The following is an 18,845-nucleotide window of genomic DNA, read 5'->3' as shown; positions in this document are numbered from 1 at the left end:
TTTGAAACAATTTTCAAACAATCTTTAAAAGAAATTTAAATTACTTTAAAAAACAATTGCTCCGAAGGATACATATGATTAACATATAAACTAATAAAGTCTATAGACAATCTTTCACAACACCCCAAGAAATGGCTTACCTATGTCAGCAACAAGACTGCCAGGCTTTTGCTCCAGCAGGAAGTTTCGAACACGAGGCCATGCTTTGCTCTGCAGATCATTAAAGTAGGCAGCTGTATTTTCATACACACTATGCACGTGCTGTTTTTCTAGCTGGGTAGCCTCATGTTCCATCCTGAAAACATAATGAAGAAAGATTATGTACAACAAAACACAAACTGTTGTAGACTTTACATTTTATAGACATGCATAATTCAGGACCTTGTAAGTTTACATTCATAAAATCATTACGCCCATCTAACAGCCATCATATTTATAAAATGGTCTTTACTCAAAGGATCTGATTTTATTTCATGAAAGTCAAGAAACAATTTGAATGTATCATCTTGCCTGAGGAGCATTATATAACTGCATGTGCCTATCCAATAATATGCAATAATATGCACATGCACTAAGTTCCCCAATGTAGTAAAAGCTTATCTGGTGCAAAACGGAGCCTGTATGCAGCAAGAGTGCAGACTGATTAGGTACAGGAAGTTAAGAACAGACTTTCCAGTTACAGCTAAGGTGAGTAGGTAAGCAAACTATTAGTATATGTTATTTGAAATACAGCCTGGACCCTGAAACCAAAGCCCCTAAATCATGCATAAATTATTTGTGGTTTATCTACCCTCTAGAAGTGATGAGTTGGTTGAAATTTTTCAGCAACAAAACCAGGATTCCCCTGCTCCCACTCCACTATCTTCATTTCTTAGCAAAGTATTCAGTTTAATGATTCACTTGAATAGCGGTATCTTCTTAGATTCCTAAGCTCATGTAAAACACCAAGTGGATGCAGACATTGAATCCCTCGATACAGAATCTTACATCTTCCTTAAGATTTTCTCTCATCCAAGCACCAATCAGGTCAGACTTTAATATCCGATAGAGGCTGATGAGATTACATTTGAAAGTGTTAAGGCATTCTTCAGACTAATTCAAACTGCCTGTTTTTTCAGGAAACATTCCTTCCCATTATTAAAACAGAACTTATTTAATTGTCCAAGTAGTCAGCAGAGATTAAAGCCTGTTTCCAAAATTATCCCAAGAAACTAAGCAATATATTATCAAGATTAAATTAGAAAAGTGACTCCTTTGCTGCATTTGAAAATTTCAGAAGCAAAGACTTCAAACACACTACAAGTTCTTCTTTTGTTTTCCTTGATTTTCAAATAATACACATTTTGGACTCATAATAAAAATGTTTCTTTCTGCCACTTTTACTGTTGAAATAACTTAATATGAGAAAAAATTTAAAATATTACATATAATAACAAATAATGTGAGCTCTTCAAAACACCTGTCCTACAAGCACAATCTTTTTAATTTAGAAAATGGGAGTTAAACCCAGTGACTGAAAAAAAATAATTCATGTATTTCAAGTTAAGCGTGAGTGCTCAGAAGAACAGTATATAGGACTTGAACCAGTTCACTAGTTTTAAATACTCTGCTATGTAAGAGGTGGGGCCAAATTGTTACAATTGTTAGTCTATTCTGGCCTTAGTATCTATGAATATATCTATTCAAAACATTTATGCTCAACATTTTCACAATCCTTACTTTCTTTTTTTCTGGCACGATCCACAATTTTCTTTTATGATGCATTACCTTTTACTAGCTGAAAAAAAAATTATATATATATACATAAAATTCACTAGCAGTATAGTAAATTCCTAGTAGGCGCATTTTCAGTGTCATCTTGAAGAGTGGAAAATTATAACAGACTGAACAACAGAAGTAGACAGTATTGAAACACAGACTTGAAATATTACATGTGCCAGAAGTTACTCAATCAGAACTTTTCTCAGAATGCCATTTCAAGTTATGTTGTCAAATAGGATGGGTTAGTTGCAGTAATTTCAAATAATTATTCCTTAGAGTCAAAAGCCCATTCTTTTTTTCTTATTTGACCCTTAAATAAAACAAATTGGGTGTTTCATGTCTTCAGCTATCTTTCTTCTCTGCCTCAAAACATACTCTATTTTGTGGTTCAACTGTCTAGAAATCCTCTATTTATAAGTAGAAATTCCAAAGACTAACAATCATTTATTTTCTTTTGTCATCTGATATGCTCCTTGCTCTAGTTTATATTTCATGTTTGGTTACTAAGTGGTTCAGTGTTTCCAAGTGTTTTTATCTTTCCACTTGAAGCTCTTTGTTCAATCTTTGCAGTTCTTAAAAAAAAAATCCTGAGAATGTTTTCAATCATTCATACTGAATTCCAAGTGCTTCAGAAATTTCAGTTTATGCCAACTACAGAAGTAGCTGTCTGAACTGAAGGTTAATTTGAATATTTTAAATAAACACAAAAGCCAACTTGGACTTGATTTAGAGATGGTAAGAATTTTCCCATTGATACAATGCTATATTATACTTTCCCTAAAAGGTCTTTATTGAATTCCAATGTAGGCTGAAATTTGGCTTAGTTTCCTACTGAATCACAAGATTATTAAGTTTTTCCTTTAACTTTCTCATTCACTGGGACTGGGACTGAGCCTTCTGCTACAGGACATGCTAGAGACTTCCAGGTATTATAACACTGCATTAGAGGTTATTATTTTTACATATACTTAATAGACATTATCAAGATAATAATTTGGCTATAATCCTAGAATAACACTAGTCTACCAAAATACAAATTATTTCATTTACCATTTCATTACAATTTTTTATCTTGTAAATTGTTTATATTTTATGTAAAAATTATTTATATTTTTATGTTTATATTTTGTAGATAATTAAGTCACATGATGAAATTAGACTTGACTTTCCAGTCAAGATCCATAACACTATCAGGTTTTACTTTGCAGCACAGCAGGGAAATGTCCTAGTAATAAACCTCTTTGTTTCAATGTTTACGAAAGGCAAGAAAACTGTGGAGTCTGACTGGACCTGCAGCTGTATCAGTTTCATGTAAGTCTAATGTCACTGAAAACATCAGAAACTTATAACTATGTAACTTTACAAGCAAAACCAATAATTACAACTTTTTTTGCCTTGAAAGTACCGGACAGTGTCTCTGTTGCACATAAATTGTAGAAAATGTTCAGTTCATCCAACTTCTGGATTGTAACTTCCAGGATAATTTCAGTCTGTTTTGCAAAGGAGATAATGAAAATCCAAGATGTCCAGAAATCCCACAGCTTCAGCATCTGCTCCAGTTCTCATTTCAGTTACCTGGAAGCTGTCCGATAAGTGATCAAAGAGGAGAAGAAAAGCAGAAGGTGGTAATTAGGGACACACTTTCCCCATGCTTAATTCTTTTCTTGTGCAGTAGCTTATGCTCCTGTCAAAGGGTTCACGCAGAGACTTGGTGCAGAGTGGGAAGCGTGCAGTAAATTGGCACCCAGCTGTTCAGTCACTCTGCAGCAAGTCTTGACAAGTCCCCAAAATGTGGATGCAGCTTAAGAAATGTGAGACTTGTGCAAACAAGCAGTTTGGGTAACAGATGAAGAGCAGGATTCTCTTCCTCTTCAAGTGCTTCCTGGTCATCCAGGTTCATTCATGAGACTGCAACAGGCCCTTGCTCCAGCTGATCTATGAAGTAAGAAAACTGGATAAAAGTTGTAGTGCCATTTCTGTTGAACTTGCAGGGAAATGGATCACCAGTCCATAACATGTAACTGTGGTATACGAACAAAACTATTTGAAAGTTAAATAGGTTATAGTCCATTGATTCTTTCCTGCATTGCTGCTTTCCTTCTTTATCAAAAAAACCAAACCAAAACAAAAAAAACCAAAAACCCACAAAATAAAAAATAAACTAGAAAATTACAGCTTTCCAGGAGGTAGAAGGAATTGCACAAACATATGATATCACATATTTTCATAGATACACATCTCACTAAAAGTTCCCTGACTCCAAGGTAATCTAATTTCTTCCTTTTCCATTGACATTTTGAAGCCTTTTAGATAATTAGCTTTTCAAGGATACTGCTTTAAGGAAAAGTCATGTTACTTGGACATTTTCTATCATTGCTGAAGTAATAAATATATTTAAACACGTGACCTTGAAATGACAACAACCAAAAATTAATAATCCTAGTTTCCAACATTTTAAAAAGTCAGGATTGTTTTTATTTGGGCTTTTTTCTTCCCCTGACTTTTTTTGGCTTGTTTTTGAAAGTGTCTGACTTGCAATTTTGTCTAACTGTATTAAATACTTTATCCTCAAATGGACAAAACAGTTGCTGGCTCCCAGATGCATGGGGGCATTGAACAGCAGGAGGTAGTGTTCAGTCCAAAAACTCTGCCTCTACCACAGCCTACCCAAAGCTTTCCACACCTTCCTGCAGTTCATCTGAATCCCTTGCAGCACTCCTCATCCACCTCAAGTTATCTCTCCCATTCACCTAAGATTTTCACATCTTCCTCCATCTACTTTCACATGTGCTAAATCACCACCACTATTTTAATCTAATACTGTGAAGTCTTGACCTGGATCATGTTCAGTTCCTCCTTGCCTCTATTTCCAGGCCAGTCACAATACCCAGAATACATTCCAAACTTTTTGTCAATGGCCTCTTGGAAGCACCCTGTGATTTTCACAGTAGTCATCTGGAGCAGTGCTCCTATTTGTCTTCAAATCAATTGTTCTTGATTAATTTGAAGCACAGGCTTTCCTTTTGTCTTCTCTCTTGCAACTGCCTATTTTCTCTAACCCTTTGATGAGCAGCAGGAATTTACTCAACTCAGTTTGAGAGTCAGACATGCAAGATTTCAGTCTATTAATGAGGGCCCCTCTCAGTTACACTCTTCACGTGTTGATGGGAATTCTAAATCCCATTTTGAATTAGAAGAACTCCTACTTCAAAGATCTAGGAAATTCAGCATAGTTGTGTCCATGTTGCTACAGCAACATAAATCTTGGGTTACGCATGCAACTCCAGCTATGGATGCGATAACCTAATTAATCACTGGCCTTAAATCAAACAGTATAAACCATAAGAGCCAGGTCTACATCCCACAATACCCTGTTCTCAAGCAATAACATGTGCAGCTGTAGCTGATACTGACAGTGAGGTAAAAAGTCAGGTAGTCCAATTTGCGTTCTCTCCCTTCATCTACAGAAGAGGGAGAACTATCTATACAGTGAGCAACACTTTCAGGTTCCTTCCAGTTTGCTTCATACTTACCCATATTTTCACTCAAATATAAGTAGCTATGGAAAGCTAAGTGTACAGCCCTAAAGGTCACCTATAGTGCATAGCCCTTTTTCCCAAGCAAATACAAAAATGCATTTAATCTCCAACTACAAAACCTCATTGCAGCCCTTCTCAAAACCAGACCTAAAATGTCTTTATCAGAACTTTGCTTACCCTTGGCATTGAATTTATATATTTAGTAACAACCTCCATTCTGATTGACAGTGCTTTCTCGTCTCATTAATGAAGGCAACAAATAGGAGCGTGATGACATACTAAATTGCTTCCAAATATGAATCATTATGTAAAACAGCTTTATTAGTAAATAAAGGATAATGAAACAAAATAATAGGAATCCTGTCGTGAATAGTTAAACTAGCTGCAATGAAAGTTTAGCAAAATGAGATTATTTGCTTACATAAGGCTAACAACTCTGGTAATTAATTTCACCCACGCATGAACTCTTATAATCCCATGAAGATGCACAGCCTGAAATCAGAGCAAGGGGAACTCTGTGCAGCATATCTAAAACCTTATTGAGCTGAAGTCCTATTCAGGACCCTTCCTCCAGTAAAATTTGGGAAATTCTGAAGTGAAAAGCAAAGAATCATTGTGAGCTGAAATGTTCACTGTGAACCTAGCATTTTAAAGTAATGTATTGAAATAAAGTCACTATTATTGTATTTTTTCTTACTGAAAAATAGAGCAAACCTTGCCCTAATGAAAGACTGAAAGCACTGAGGCTGTTCTTTCAAGATCTCAGACTAAATAAGTTTATGGTTCAAGCTCTAGTTACTCAAAATGGCAACCATTAACCATCACATTCATTTTGTTAGCTTTATTTTCCAGTCCAGGCAAAACCTAGTACTGTTGACTGCACATTCTTGGATCAGTTAATCATTTATTATTCCCTCTGCTGTTTTGCATTTAGGATCTTAAGTCTATGTAGTTGAAATGTTGCACTGTAAACAGATCTATTTCACCAAGTACATAAATTCCATTCTGTAGATAGATAATATTGTGCTAAGATGACAGTGCTGCATAAACACAGACCCTTTGACATTAAAAACCACAGAAAAGAGCATACTCATGCCAAAGTTGCACAGTCCCTTCAAGTGTCTGTTCATCTCTACTATCACATCAAAACTCCTAACTTAGCTTCCAGCAAAGTGGGTCCCTTCCTACTGGGGTCCCACACAGTCAAAAATCCCTGCAGCTAGATATGCATGGATGTGCACCTTCAGATCCTGTACAGATACACTGTACAGACATTAGAAGAGAAGGGAGAACTAGGAAAAATTTGGTCTACTAAGCAGAAAAAAAAAAATCCAAAAATAAGTGGTGCTGAGTGTCTAGGGTTTTTTGTTCTTCACTATTCATGTTAATTGTCACCAGGCAGCCAATACATCAGTGACAAAGAGAAAAGAACTTAGGATGGAATAGGAAAGAGTAGGTTGGGGCTTTTTAAGTTCAGAGTTTTCAAAACAAGTAGACTAATAAACAGTTGTCCTGGTTTAACCAGGATAGGGTTAAGTTTCCCCAGCAGAGGGGGGGAGCTCTAGCCGGGTTATTCAGATACCATGCGGATGTCACATCCTGGCAGGTCACATTTTCCTGGCGGGAGCGCGGTGCACTCGTGGTTTTGTACATCGTGCTTCTCACTGCTGTATTTGGTAGCTATTTTGCTCTGTTCACTGCTATCACTATTACTGTTATTGTTATTGTTGTTGTTTGTTGTGTTGCTATTGCACTGTTGTATTAAACCTTTCCTTATTTCAGTCTTGGGGCTTTGTATTTCACTCCCTTTGTGGGGGAGGGGCAGCGGCCGCGTGGTCTCAGACCCCGGCAGGGGCTAAACCACCACAACAGTACTTATGGAACCAGTCTCAGATTAGCCAGTCTCAGACCCAGCAGAAATTAAAGAGAAACTAAGGAGAAATTAAATTTGAGAAACTATGGGCAACAGGTACAGTTCCCAGTCTCACAATATTCTCATAAACAAATTAGGGACAGTTGATTTAGATGAAATTGCAGAAGTTGGTACTGTGTGGAAGAGAATATTTAGAGTGTAGTTATCAAAACTTCACTATCACACTGGAAGGATACCCTGAGAAAATTTGTTCGGGAGTCTGTTTTGGATACTCCTTGGTGATTTCTTTGCATGACGGATTAGAGAGTAGCATTATACCTGCAGACAGACTGAACTGACAAGGGTTCAAACACACTGGATGATGGTATTAGAATTCAAGTGTGTTGACAGATTGAAAAAGACAAAAGCAAAGCATTTCATTTAGATAAGAATAACCAATTGCGTAAATAAAGGCTGAGGGAGGCAGGATGGGATGACTGGCAGCAGTTCCACAGAAGTGGATCTGGGTGCTATAACATTTCACAGACTTAACACCATACATGCTATGGTGTTATGGTGGCTTTTGCAACATTTTGTTGCAAAAAATGAATACCAGCACACAGAAATAGGGCAGATATTTGCAAGTTACATAAAACTGTCCTTCTACTACAGTCGGCACTGCTGATATATCAGTTTGACTATTACATCTGATTTCAAGAAAAAACAATGTAGACCCACTGGAAATACTACAGAAGAGAACAATCATGATTAGAGATCATTGCAAATCTCTAAGAGATCAGAAATCAAGTAAATCTCTGGGAAAGATGTTAGTTTCTTGGATGGATCTTGTCCTCTCAGGAAGATACAGGTAAGACATTTTAAAAACAAGGAGGACAGAAAAGCATTGGAAACAATTCTGGAGTGGGAGTCTCTGCCGATGGGGTCTTAAAAACATAAGTTAGTTAAGCACCTGTCAGGAAATGCACTGATGTAATTGATGTGGCTTTAGGGGAGAGAGAGATGATGCCCCAACATGTAGCCTTGTGACTCTGTGTGTCTGTGAAGAATAAACCTTTAATTTTTCAAGTTATAAGCGAGATTTCAGTGACCTGCTGTATAAAAAAATGAAAATTAAATGCTGAAAGGCTGCTTCATAGTATTTATTACTCTTTAACATAGGGGTTGTTTCTCCAACTAGATTAGTGCAGATATTAAACTAATTTCCTCCTGAGCTTCAGCAGGTTTTGTTTGTTTCCTAAGAGCCCTGAATCAGTATCAAAAAGCCTCTGGCTGTGCTACGCTATTCAAAAGCTTTAAATGTAGCTCTTTTCCTCCTTGGTCACTGTATCTCTCAAACACTTGTAAACAGTTGTCTTCTCTCCTTATTTGCCAGCAGTTAACCAAGCACTAAATATTTAGTACTTTTTATCCTCCCTGATGAATCAATCTAGATGTTCTTTTACAAGTATTACTGTCATTCTCTGTACCCTCTCCATATGTCTGCATTCTTCATGTCAAACTATACTCACAGGAATATTTGTTTTCTTAATATCATCCTAAAATTCTGGAATTACACCTTTCTAAATTCCTTTTGTTTCCTCACACTCTGGGTTTGCATTTAAAGTACTATTTCCAGATGGATTAGTTTTAATTTATGCAGCATAATTCTCCTTTTTTTCCTGCCCATAGAGCTCATCACTGTTGGCACTTACATTGTACTTGGTGCTATATACAAAGCTTCCCCAATTAAAACCATCTACAAACTGACCTAAGGCATTCAATTACTCATAAATACATCTTATGCTGAAATGTAGTATCTTAGTGACAGGAAGATAAGCAGCACGTTACCAAATAGGGTCCCAAATCAAAGCTGTCAATGGCTACCTTTGATCCCAAGACTAAACACAAAATATTGCACAATCAATTACAGCAATTACAGAACTAAGTGGATTCTCTTGATGCCTTTAATGAACTACTCTTGATTATCATGTTTATTATAACTGAACATGTAATTTCCTATCTTAAAATATTCACATACAAATGTATTCAGTGTTCAGTATACTCTCCAAATACAGTTTCAAAAGAAGAACAAGTCTTGTGACACACAGTATTAGGTATTAAGTTATCCTCAGCAGATGACCATTGGAATGAGAGCAAAAAAAGTATCACAAAACTCAAAAATCTGACTGCTTAGCTTTTATTTTTTTGTAATTGTTAGTCATAAGAAGTCATATATTTATATTTGCTTTCTTGAAAAAGAAAAGGTGTCTTACATGTCTTTGAGGTTACTGCTCAAAGTCAAAAGGTTATCTTCAGGTACTATCATAGAATCACAGAATGGTTTGGGTTGGAAGGGACCCTAAAGACCATCTAGTTCCAACCCCCCTGCCATGGGCAGGGACACCTTCCACTAGACCGGGTTGCTGAAAGCCCCGTCCAACCTGGCCTTGAACACTGCCAGGGAGGGGGCAACCTGTGCCAGTGTCTCACCACCCTCACAGTAAAGAATTTCCTCCTTGAATCTAATCTAAATCTACCTCCTTTCAGTGTAAAACCATTACCCCTCATCCTATCACTACACTCCCTGATCAAGAGTCCCTCCCCATCTTTCCTGTAGCCCCCTTTAAGTACTGGAAGGCTGCTATAAGGTCTCCCTGGAGCCTCCTGCTCTCCAGGCTGAACAACCCCAACTCTCTCAGCCTGTCCTCGTAAGAGAGGTGCTCCAGCCCCCAGATCATCTTTGTGGGCTCCTCTGGACCCGCTCAAGCAGATCCATGTCCTTCTTATGTTGAGGGCCCCAGAGCTGGACAGAGTGCTGCAGGTGGGGTCTCATGAGAGCAGAGTAGAGGGGGAGAATCACCTCCCTCGACCTGCTGGCCACACTTCTTTTGATGCAGCCCAGAATACGGTTGGCTTTCTGGGCTGCGAGTGCACACTGTTGTCTCATATTCAGTTTTTCATCCACCAATATCAGGGCTGCTCTCAATCCACTCATTGCCCAGCCTGTATCTGTGCTTGGGATTGCCCTGACCCATGTGCAGAACCTTGCACTTGGCGTTGTTGAACTTCATGAGGTTTGCACAGGCCCACCTCTCAAGCTTGTCAAGGTCCCTCTGGATGGCATCCCTTCTATCCAGTGTGTCACTGAAAGATTGTTTCATTTTAAATGCTTTATAGTATGAGTGATACCTTTTTATATAACTTTATATTTCTAAGCCCTCTATTTTAAGGCAAAGAAGGGCCTTTACACCAAGCAATTTTTCCTATTCAGCATGGAAAGGAAAAGCTCCCTGAGGGAGCTGAAATTTCATATAAACACCACTAAAATTCTCCACCTGGAAAATATTTTAATACCATGGCCTTTTTAGATTTTTTTTTCTTAAAATCAATATTTTCCAGGAAATTATTGTATCATGGGGAGCAAGAGTTGACACCTACAAAAAGCAGTATCTGGAACATCAATAGAAATATTTTCTTCGAAGAACTTTGGTCCACAAGTAATTAATTTTTCTGAAATGATTACATGTAGATCTGAATGTAAAGTTTTCTTCAAAATGGACTATTTTTTAACAGCAACACACAAATCAAAATACACAGTGCTTTTGGTCCAACTGTGTTATGTCTAAACTTTTCTGAGGAAAAAAAAAAATCACACAGGACTCTGTCTCATGAGTTTTAGTCAATTACATAAAGCCTGGCTATGACATAAATATTTACTTTATCTTTCAATAGTTAGACTTTTTTCCTCCCAGTAATTTAGTTGATACTTCTATCTCCATTTATGAAGGTACATACATAACTATTGAATAACCAGTGTCTTTACCATTAAGCACTTTTAAATAAAAGTTCATTTTTCATTTTAAAATTATTTTAAAATTACTTCATAAGTATATAAAAGTCGAAAGTATTTTTTCAGTCTGTTTAATCTTTATAAATTAAAGAGATGTGCATCCCTCAAACCGTGGTTTTCTGCCACACGGGATTATTCTGTTTCTATTATTACCTATAAACATGCCCATGTAGGTCGTGGTACTGCAAAGACATGGAGATCTGCTTAACTTTATGCACTGTAAATCATCTTCCTGATCTCAGGTAGACTGTTAATTAAAGGCAGGAATTTGCACATAACATTTTTCAGGACAGAGCCTTATGCTGTTTGTACTGTCCCATATTCTGATTCATCCATCCAGAATAGATGGCAGAATACCTGCAAAGCTGAGTGTTTGCATGGGAAGTGTTTATCCCTTGATGCAGGGTTGATTTCAAACTCTGGATTTGCTTTATAACTTCAGTTGTGGATTTATGATTGTTTTACCTTAGAAAATGCAGAAAATTATGAAAAGTTATTTACTTTTTTCTTCTCACCAAGTTCAGTTTTTTTATGCCTTTAAAGATCTCCTTGCCAGAGGCAACATTAAAATGCACAGCCAGAGTTACCTACGTGTATCTAATTCGCCCAAAATGCACATCTTCGTAAGTGAAACGATAGCAGCACCACTGAAATATCTCAGTGCGCAGTCCACTACAATATGAGAAGGAAAACAGTAAATAAAAATGCACTGGTTCAAGGACATGCTATATAAATAGCCTATATAGGTGAAATAAATATATTGATATACTAGACTGAGAACAAATTACAAAAATGAAACCCAGCACCCTGGGGTCCATTATGGGGCATTAAAAAGTCCTGAGAGGACCTTTTCTGTTGCTCATGGAGAGACTGTTGCATGTTTTTCTTATCTGTTTCTCGAGTTTCATGCTCAAAATCATAAACTCCAGAAGCACACTTTACCTGAACAACTATATCAGCAGGGAATGTCATCCTGTGCACTATATCAACACAGCAGTGCTGCTGAAGTAATTCTGTTCCTTCTTTCTTCGCAAAAGAAAAGGAGCGGGTGACCTGACTCCCTGAGCTCTGGCTGCTCACACTGACATTCAAAGGGAATGAAGAATCCCTTTACAAACATTCATTAAGCAGTGAACATTCTGCAACGCTGAGAGCTCTATGTGGATTTACAAAGGCAATACCTAGGTATTTCGAATTTTCTAGGAAAGGAAAAAAAAAAAAAAAATTAACTACTATGGCTTAGGATTGCTCCAGATCATTGCTTAGGACTGTTTGCTAATGCACCGCGCGTGCTTAATTTTTAATTAATCATGCGACCACAGAGAAACTTATTATTTCTGTTGCAAATTCCCCCCACGTCTCTTAAAAACTACCCTCCCCAACTGCTACGCCAAATTCAGCGCCAGCATCCGTGCTAGTTCCGAGGTCTGCAAGCCGCGGCTCCATCCACTAAAAACGGGGGGTGGGGGGTGGGCTGGGGAAAAAAATTACTTAAATCTCGAAATCCTTCCATCCCGGAGTGGATCAGCGCCCCAGGGGCGACTTCGGACTGGGCGTGCAGCATTTTTAAGAGGATCATCTCAATCTGCAAAAAAAATCTACCGCCGCCAGCCCTCAGCGGCGCTTTTTGGGGGTGGTTTGGGGGTTTTATGCCCTTTTTTTTTTTTTATTCCCCCCCTCCTTTTTTTTTTTTTCTTTTCTTTTCCCCCTTAAGGCCAGCCCAGGGGGGAAACGGGGAGGCTGCCCTTCGCATCCCCCCCCCACCCCCCCCCTCCCCGCTCCTTACCTGCACCCGCGGGGCGGTGGCGGCGGCTGCATCCCGCCGCGGAGGCGGCGCTTGGCCGCGCCGGGCCGGGCCGTGCCGCGGGGGTGGCCCCCCCCTCCCCGCGCCTCTCCGCCGGGGGCCACCCCCGCGGCACGGGTCCCGATCCCCCCCCCCCCCCTTCCCCGTAGGAGGCGGGGGAAAAGGGCCGGGTTATCAATTCCCTTGTTAACTCCTCTCCTGTCTCATCCCTGGGGCGTCTTCTGCCAGGAGAGGATGCTGATGGAGATGATGGTGGTAGTGGGGTGCTCTGTCAAAGGCGGGGGGGGGGGGGGGGGGTGTGTGTGTACAGCAGGGTGCCCGAGCTCCTCTAAACCGAGGTTGATGGGAGCCGTGCTGTCTCTGCTGGTGAGAAAAGCGGCCAAGGAGGATTAGTCTTTGCTCATTTAAAGGTTAAGCTCAAAGGTAACCTTTGTGACTGGGTCCTGCCTGCAAGGCTTCCTATCCCGAGAGTGTTGAGGGTGAATAATTTTGTTTTCCCCCTACTCCAGCACCGACTCCAATTAAAGCAGTCTAAAAATGGCAGATTGCTTCTATACTTTCATATATTTATAGGTGTTTATTAGACAAGTACACAGAACCCCAGCCATGTGCCAGGACCCTGGTACTATTAGCGCTATAAACACAAGCCAAAGAGATAGTCCTGTCCCAAGACCTTATAAATTATGTATAAGAGATTACAGATAGAGAAGAATGTGATGAAAAAATACAAGCCAGTGTGACAGGCAGGGAACTCGGCACAGCATCTCACAAAGTACTGAAGGTACTGAACTACTGACTGTTATATGTGGCCTTTTGCTCGAATCAGCTTTGGAGGTACCTGGAGAGAGGATCATGGGGAAATAGTGGGAACATGTCTGTGTATTGATGGGATTTTCAAAACTGCCAAAATGACTCAGGAACATGCATTGCTTTTATTTTGACAATCCCACCTGAACTAAAAAAAAAAAAATAAAAAACACACCAAAAAACAAAAACCCATAAACAAACCAATAGTGACATGGGAAGATTATAAGAACAAGCTGAGAAAAACTACACTTGAAGAACCTAATAGTCTATTAAATATACCAAAGTCATGGAGTAACAATGAAGCTCTTGGTGTTCTTTATCAAGGTATTCAACAGTCAGGGCTGTTGGCTAAATCATAATTAACCTTCTTAACTCCTTCAAAAAGTTTTGACTGACCTGATTCCTTTACAAACATTGTGTTGCCTTGTCCCTGTTATTCCATACTTTCACATATGTCTGCTAATTTAATTCCATAATGTAACATCAGCTAAACTGACTGATACAGACATATTAGGGTCTGCCATTCCCACATTCTCTCAGACATCTTTTTTGCAAGATGCCATCATATTTGCCCTATTGTGCCTTCAGGTACCAAGCTGATTTCAGTAAAAGGCTACACGTAACAGTTCATAGTTCAGCACCTGCAGTAACTTCGTACCTGTTTCCTAAAAATTCCTCAAGTGTGAATACCATCTGGTCCATGTTATTTGTTGACATAATTATTGACTTGCTTTAAAAGCTCTTCAGTTTGAAACAAGTGCCTCAAATTTAACCTTCTTAGAAAAAGATTCTGATGTAGACTCTCTTGAAACTCCCTGTGGTGAATTCATGCAGCCTTTTTTTCCCCTTACAACCTAATCTTTTATGGATGCTCTTTAAAATTATGATTATCTACCGGTCCTATAGATACTCGGGCAGACTTCCTGCTTCTGATGCATCTGAAGCAGATGCTAGTCATTTAGCTTAATGCACTTTAGGCAAAAACCCCACAGGTATTAAGGTCTCAGCATGGTATACAAATTTAGGCAGAATGAAAATAGAATACTTTTTCCTTTGAAGTACTATGCATCTACAGTTACATAATAAATTGCAGTCCTTAACAACGCCTCCTCCCTAAACAATTAAAAGACCTCATCAAAATCAATTTTTTCTATATTAAAAAGGATTTAGGTCACTAAATTAAGTGACCAAAGGTTGGGAAAGCCAGAAGGCTACCCATGAAACCTTAATTCAGACCTCTTGTGCATGTGCCTTGCAACCCTGTACTTAATTATGAGCTTGTCTGCAGAACACCAGGCTCCATTTGGAACATCTGAAATTACATAGTGGCAAGCATGTGAGACTTCTAATTATGTCTCCTCTTGTATTCCCATCCATTTATTCCTTTACTTTCTAGGGTCTCTTTTCTGTTCATCTCTTATCATCTCTCACGTGGAAATTTCTCTTTTCCCTGGTCTATTTGAAACCCTTACTCTTAGATAACCACCTTAGTAGTGAATCAGGTAAAGGTTTTTACCATAGGGTCATAGAGATTGCTAATTATTCCTCCAAATGTTATTTATTTTCCTCCAAAGGTGAGAAAAAAATGAAAAGGAAGGAAAACAAGACAGGAAGAAAGAGAGTAAAACCCAAGGAAACAAAAGTTTCCATATTGAAGCAGAAGGGAAATAAGGAATTGAGGTCAGTCTTCACGGTATCATAGAGCTTCCTTCTTACAAAAGATCAGCTCTCAGATTACAAGATTTACAGAGAGAGACAGTTGTAGATGACAACAAAGGAAGGCATTAAGTTACCTGATGTCTTGGAGGGGAAGGATCGTACTGTATGTATAAATAATGCTGCACTGTCTCAGTAGACATTCTGGAAAATTGATTATTTTGTTTTTAATTTGTGACAAAAACTCTACTTTCTATATGCTTCTCTTGGAAGAAGGCCTCACCAGTCAAAGCCATTGTTTCCTCTCTACACTAGGTAGTACAAAGAATAAATACTTTTCAGAGGCTTATTTTCTATGGATGTGCTTGAGATGTAATCATCAGCTAATAACTTACATCTTTGGTTGGTGAATTTGGTCTTCACATAGAATTGTAATGTTCCCTTCAAACTGTAATGGTGTTTTAAAAAATTTTCCAGCAGAACTAACAAAAACTGGAACCAGTGGTGTTTGTGACATTATCAGTAAGTTAGCATTATTACAGTGGGCTAAAAGAAGTATTTCTACTTCAGGGGAAATTTTAGACCTGAAACAGGCTAAAGCAATAACCATACAATATTCTTTTTTTTTTCCTGGAACATGAAAATTCAAAGAAAATTTGAGCTAGAAAAACCTACTATTTTCTAAATGAAATGGGTCTCTGAAGGCCTAAGCTCCCCAGTCAAATTCAGTATAAGCATATTTTGTTTGCCAGTCAATCTTAATATGACAAAATTCACATTTTCAAAACAAGTGGCTAAAAATGGTAGTTACTCTCCTGAGCACTTCAGTCTTTAAAGACTTTCTGGCCCTTTCCCATACACTTTCTTCTTTGCAATCACTGGCACTAGAAACTTGATTTCTTAAAAAAAAAAAAAAAAAAAATCAGATGCTCTACTTCTTATTTGCTTATAGGAGTTTTAATAATAAAAAGTATCCTCAAAATTGTGATAATACCGCATGCTGAGCCATGCTGCAGGTTGTAATGATTTCCCTTGAATGGGATAAGAAAGCAGAACTAAATTACTGAAAGTAAGGCATGTTACAGTCAGTAAAATTAAACACTCATGACTTCAGGGACATAACTGTGCAGATATTTTTTCACATAGGCTTAATATGCAAAGCTAGCTCATATTGTGGGAGATTTTTAATGTGTGGCCTTCATAACCTACCACGCAGAGCTGCTATGGGGATTAACTAGTTAAGATTTGTAAAGTGCTTTGAAGATTATAAGGCATTAAGTTGCATAAGTGCTAAGCGCTATTATTTAATACTTAAGTATTATAACCAAGCTTTACAGGACAATTATGTTTACCTCACAGTATGAGTCTTTGTGATTTCAATAGAGTTGCAAGAGGTAAAGCAAGCAGAACAGACCACAAGAGAGTGAAATTCCTTTCTTGTTTCACGATCAGAGACTAAAGTGAGATACAACTGTAATGGTGTTGCAGAAAATTTAATTGAAAAATAATTATTATGAAATGTAATAATAGATCCAAGAAATCCACATAAAAATGCAGGGCTCCTTAAGGTGCCAGGTCTGCCATCCTTACTTAATCTATGTCCTATCTTACCCAAGTGGACCCACTGCCTATTCTCCAAGTACAACTTCAAACCCCAAATCCACAGATTGACCAAATACATCAATTATATCACCTGAAAATGTTGCCAAGTGACAGTAAGGATGGGTAAAATTTGTACACTGATAAGTTGTACTTCATACATATTTTAGTTTTGACTTAAATCAATTAAAAATTATTTAAGTCAAAATTTTGGAAGAAAGATGAACATAGAGACACTGTTGTCTTTATCAATTAGTCTGAGAACATCTTTTTTTGATACAGTTGCTTTGCTGAATTTCATTTTGGTATCAACCTTCCTCTCCTTTGTTTTGTAATGTCAGTTTTCAGTAGAAGTAATAGTTGTTGGGGTTTTTTGCGACATCGAAGGGACAGAGCATTTGTTAATAAAATAACAATTCCAAACAGAAACAACATAATTTTGTGCTTAACTATGGTGGATACAGAGCAACACAAGAGTTTCAGGACTGCTGACATCCCCACACTATAGATGTTAGGGTGGCATATTGTCAGACCCTGAGCTGCATCCCAGCATCTTGAAGCCATAAGACCTTATTTGGCATGCAGGGAAAAAGAGTTGAATTTATTTACCTTACAAGGACTAATTATTATTCAATGGCAGTCTCTTTGCAGGACAAAGCACTCGGTACTTAAATTTCTTGCCTCTGCAAAAGTGCTGCAGACGTTTCACAAGGACAGGCTTTTCAAGTATATGCATTTCCTCTCTGTGGCTAAGAATAAAGATTACTTCCCTATAGTGTTTTGACATTTTGATCTGAATTGAAGCATATAATAAAAATGCACTTCACTGAATGTCTCCAGTGTGAACCGAAATTCAGCTTTTCCTGGGTAAAGTAAGCTGCAGGCCTCTAATGCTCCTACTTCTCTTTGGAAAGCATAAACTTTGCTTCCTCTATTACATTATTAACAATCATTGTGTCACAGGAGATCAAATTATTTGTCCCAAAACACATGTAAAGTCCATGAAAAAGCCTGAGCTCAACTTAGCTTTCTAGACACATCCCTGTCCCAGACAGTTTTAGCCATTCAACTTAGAAACATCTTAAAACAGACTAGAACAGCGTGGTGCACATTGTTCAGATAAAAGATTTGTCTACATATGGTGGCAAATTTGACTCTACATACTCTGTTAACAGGTTCTTACCAGTCTTTTGAACAGCTGTCCCAGGAGATGTGGGAAACTGGAGGTAGTATACTTCATTCAGACTCAGCTCCTTAAGCTCAAAGCGTTCATGCAGAGACTCAGGGCTTCTTTGTTCTTATTCAGATTTATAGGTTTTCCAATCCTTTATCTGAGGCTCCACTCACCTCTGCAGTTGCTCTCCCACCTCAGTGTCACAACTAAAGCAAGAAAAGCAGCTCAGCAGTAACATTCTTTTGTCTTCAGGAGGCTTTTTCTTGGATTTCCTTACTGCCTTCTGTTTTTTTAGAGAGTCTTAAATCATACAATGGCAGCTACTTATTATTCATTTTAGTTTCAAATTTTGGGTTACTTATGCTGTTGCTCATACCAACAGTAAACTACTTGACCTGCATTAGTATTCTTAATGCTTATTTTGGCAGAAGTGAAATTGTGTTTCTGAAAGGGCAGATACTTACCAGGTGCATTACAAATCTAGTTAGAATTTGAAAAAAATTGAGCTGGGTCTTCTGATGCCTGAGTTACTGAGCTTGAAAGATACAATGACTGCTATCAATTTCACGTACTGTGCAGACCATGACACACACAGTTTGGAAATAGCTGTATGTGGCTCAGTTTTCATGTGATTTTAGTATATTAAGCAAGACCAAAACACTGTAAAAATAGAACCATCAACAAATGTTTTTGAATGTTGCTTAAAACCAGTATCTGGTATACAGGACAGAGAGAAATATAAGCAGCGAGCACCCCATCAGTCCCTCCATGCAATGGATCACACACCACTAAAAGGCAGTGCC

The 18,845-nt window shown here is 38.2% G+C and overlaps 1 protein-coding gene across 12 annotated transcripts in view; it reads right to left on the bottom strand.

Moving 5' to 3' along the window:
- TRMT9B (tRNA methyltransferase 9B (putative)) overlaps positions 1-18,845 on the bottom strand; it is a 122,462-nt gene that overhangs the window by 11,168 nt on the left and 92,449 nt on the right. For 5 of the 12 annotated variants that reach the window (XM_074822622.1, XM_074822621.1, XM_074822623.1 and 2 more), the window contains 3 exons: positions 18,052-18,248; positions 16,622-16,740; positions 141-295 (listed from right to left, as the gene is read on the bottom strand). In XM_074822622.1, coding sequence (XP_074678723.1) covers positions 141-295; positions 16,622-16,740; positions 18,052-18,108 — 331 coding nt within the window. In that variant the 5' untranslated portion in view covers positions 18,109-18,248. Of the gene's footprint in view, positions 1-140; positions 296-1,719; positions 1,777-3,166; positions 4,459-11,944; positions 12,391-12,788; positions 12,906-16,621; positions 16,741-18,051; positions 18,249-18,845 lie in introns of those variants that run through there. The other 7 variants (XM_074822629.1, XM_074822633.1, XM_074822628.1 and 4 more) reach the window with 6 other exon arrangements.

The sequence above is a fragment of the Strix aluco genome, chromosome 4 (genome assembly GCF_031877795.1).
Source record: "Strix aluco isolate bStrAlu1 chromosome 4, bStrAlu1.hap1, whole genome shotgun sequence".
Taxonomy (NCBI): Eukaryota; Metazoa; Chordata; class Aves; order Strigiformes; family Strigidae; genus Strix; species Strix aluco.
This window is presented reverse-complemented; position numbering and strand designations above follow the sequence as displayed.